The 1295-nt window shown below is 57.6% G+C and overlaps 1 protein-coding gene across 1 annotated transcript; it reads right to left on the bottom strand.

The window, feature by feature from the left end:
- Positions 1–67: 67 nt before the first annotated feature.
- On the bottom strand, positions 68–1125 carry H257_19458 (hypothetical protein; the record flags this gene model as incomplete). Its single annotated transcript, XM_009848601.1, has 3 exons — positions 68–283; positions 336–883; positions 1074–1125. The coding sequence occupies 3 exons, from the start codon at positions 1123–1125 to the stop codon at positions 68–70; spliced, it is 816 nt and encodes a 271-aa protein (XP_009846903.1).
- Positions 1126–1295: the final 170 nt, after the last annotated feature.

Here is a 1295-nt window from a genome sequence, read left to right as displayed (position 1 = left end):
GTAGTCCATTTGTACGCGTCGAACTTCTTCAGGAAGTGTTCCAAAGGGATGGCGCTATCCACTCGTTTCAGTTTGGGTGCGTATTTTCGTGCGTCAGCATAAGCGGAACGGGAAGGACGGTCCCCATGGTCATCGTACGGGGGCACGTATGGAAACCTGGGTGCGCCTCCACCTCCATGGTCATGGCCGCCACCTCCAGGTCCACCTCCCCCGGGAGGTCCGGGGGGATCTCCTCGGCCTCCAGAGCGTTCGAAAGGGTTGTGTCCCCCGGGCCCCCCTGGAGCTGGGTATGACGAAGGAGGGCCGGGAGGGTTGCTGGATCCTCCACCGAATACACCGCCGCGGTCTCCGTAGGCCGGTGTGAAGTAAGGTGGGCTGGGGTTGCTGTGTCCACGCATCCCGTACGAGTCCTGGGGTATGTACTCGGGGGGTTCTCGTTGCCTTGGTCTTTCGGGCATGAACGGCTTTTGGGAAGTCACAGCACGGCCGTAGACGCCTGCCGGCACCGGCATCGACATGGTTTCCGTAGCCACCTCGGTTTGTTGCATAAACACCGGGATAGGGTCCATTGTCCGTTGAGGTGTACCCGCCATTGAGTAGGGGGCCTGGAGTACTGATGACGTCGTGAAAGTCGAAAGACTCCCCTTCGAAGGGGAACCTTTCCGGGACGAGGCGGGTGTCGCGTAGGGAGTCCCGACCGAACCGGATCTGAGTCGGCCTTCCTGAAGTTGCAAGGCCAACGTTTTCTGATCCACTTGTAAGGAAGACTGTTGCCGACGGAGGTTCGAGTAAGACTTGTTGACTTCCTGAGCGAAAGCTTCTCTTTCCCTGAGGAGGGTTTTCTCTTCTTCCCGCAGGAGGGTCGCGTTAGGCCCAATTGTGTCTGAGCGTCGGACACCTTTTGTAGGATTGCTTCGTGTTCTTCCAGCGACTTCATGGGCTCCTCTCTTTCTTGAGTTACTACACGCCGTTCCTCCGAGTCACGATCCAACGTTAGCGCCAGTACTTGTTCTTGGACACCCCTTTCCATTTCCTCGCGTAGGGTCTGCTCCTCTTGTAGCTCCTGTTCGTACCGAGTGTGAACTTGTAGGAGCTGTTCTTGGAGTTGAGACCCTCGGGTTTCATTTTCCTGAAACCGGGCCTGGGCTTCGTTCAGAGCCTCGTGAGAGACCAGCGTACGTTGTTCGGACTCCTGGAGCTGACGGCGCCCTTTTTCCCAGAGTTGTTCGAAACGTTCTCTCTGCCGATCAGTCTCGCGGAGTTGTTCTTCCAGGAGTCGGAGTCTTTCCGTGAGG

Source organism: Aphanomyces astaci (genome assembly GCF_000520075.1).
Source record: "Aphanomyces astaci strain APO3 unplaced genomic scaffold supercont1.628, whole genome shotgun sequence".
NCBI lineage: Eukaryota > Oomycota > Saprolegniomycetes > Saprolegniales > Verrucalvaceae > Aphanomyces > Aphanomyces astaci.
The sequence above is the reverse complement of the archived record's forward strand: the minus strand, read 5'-3'. Positions and strand labels throughout refer to the sequence as shown.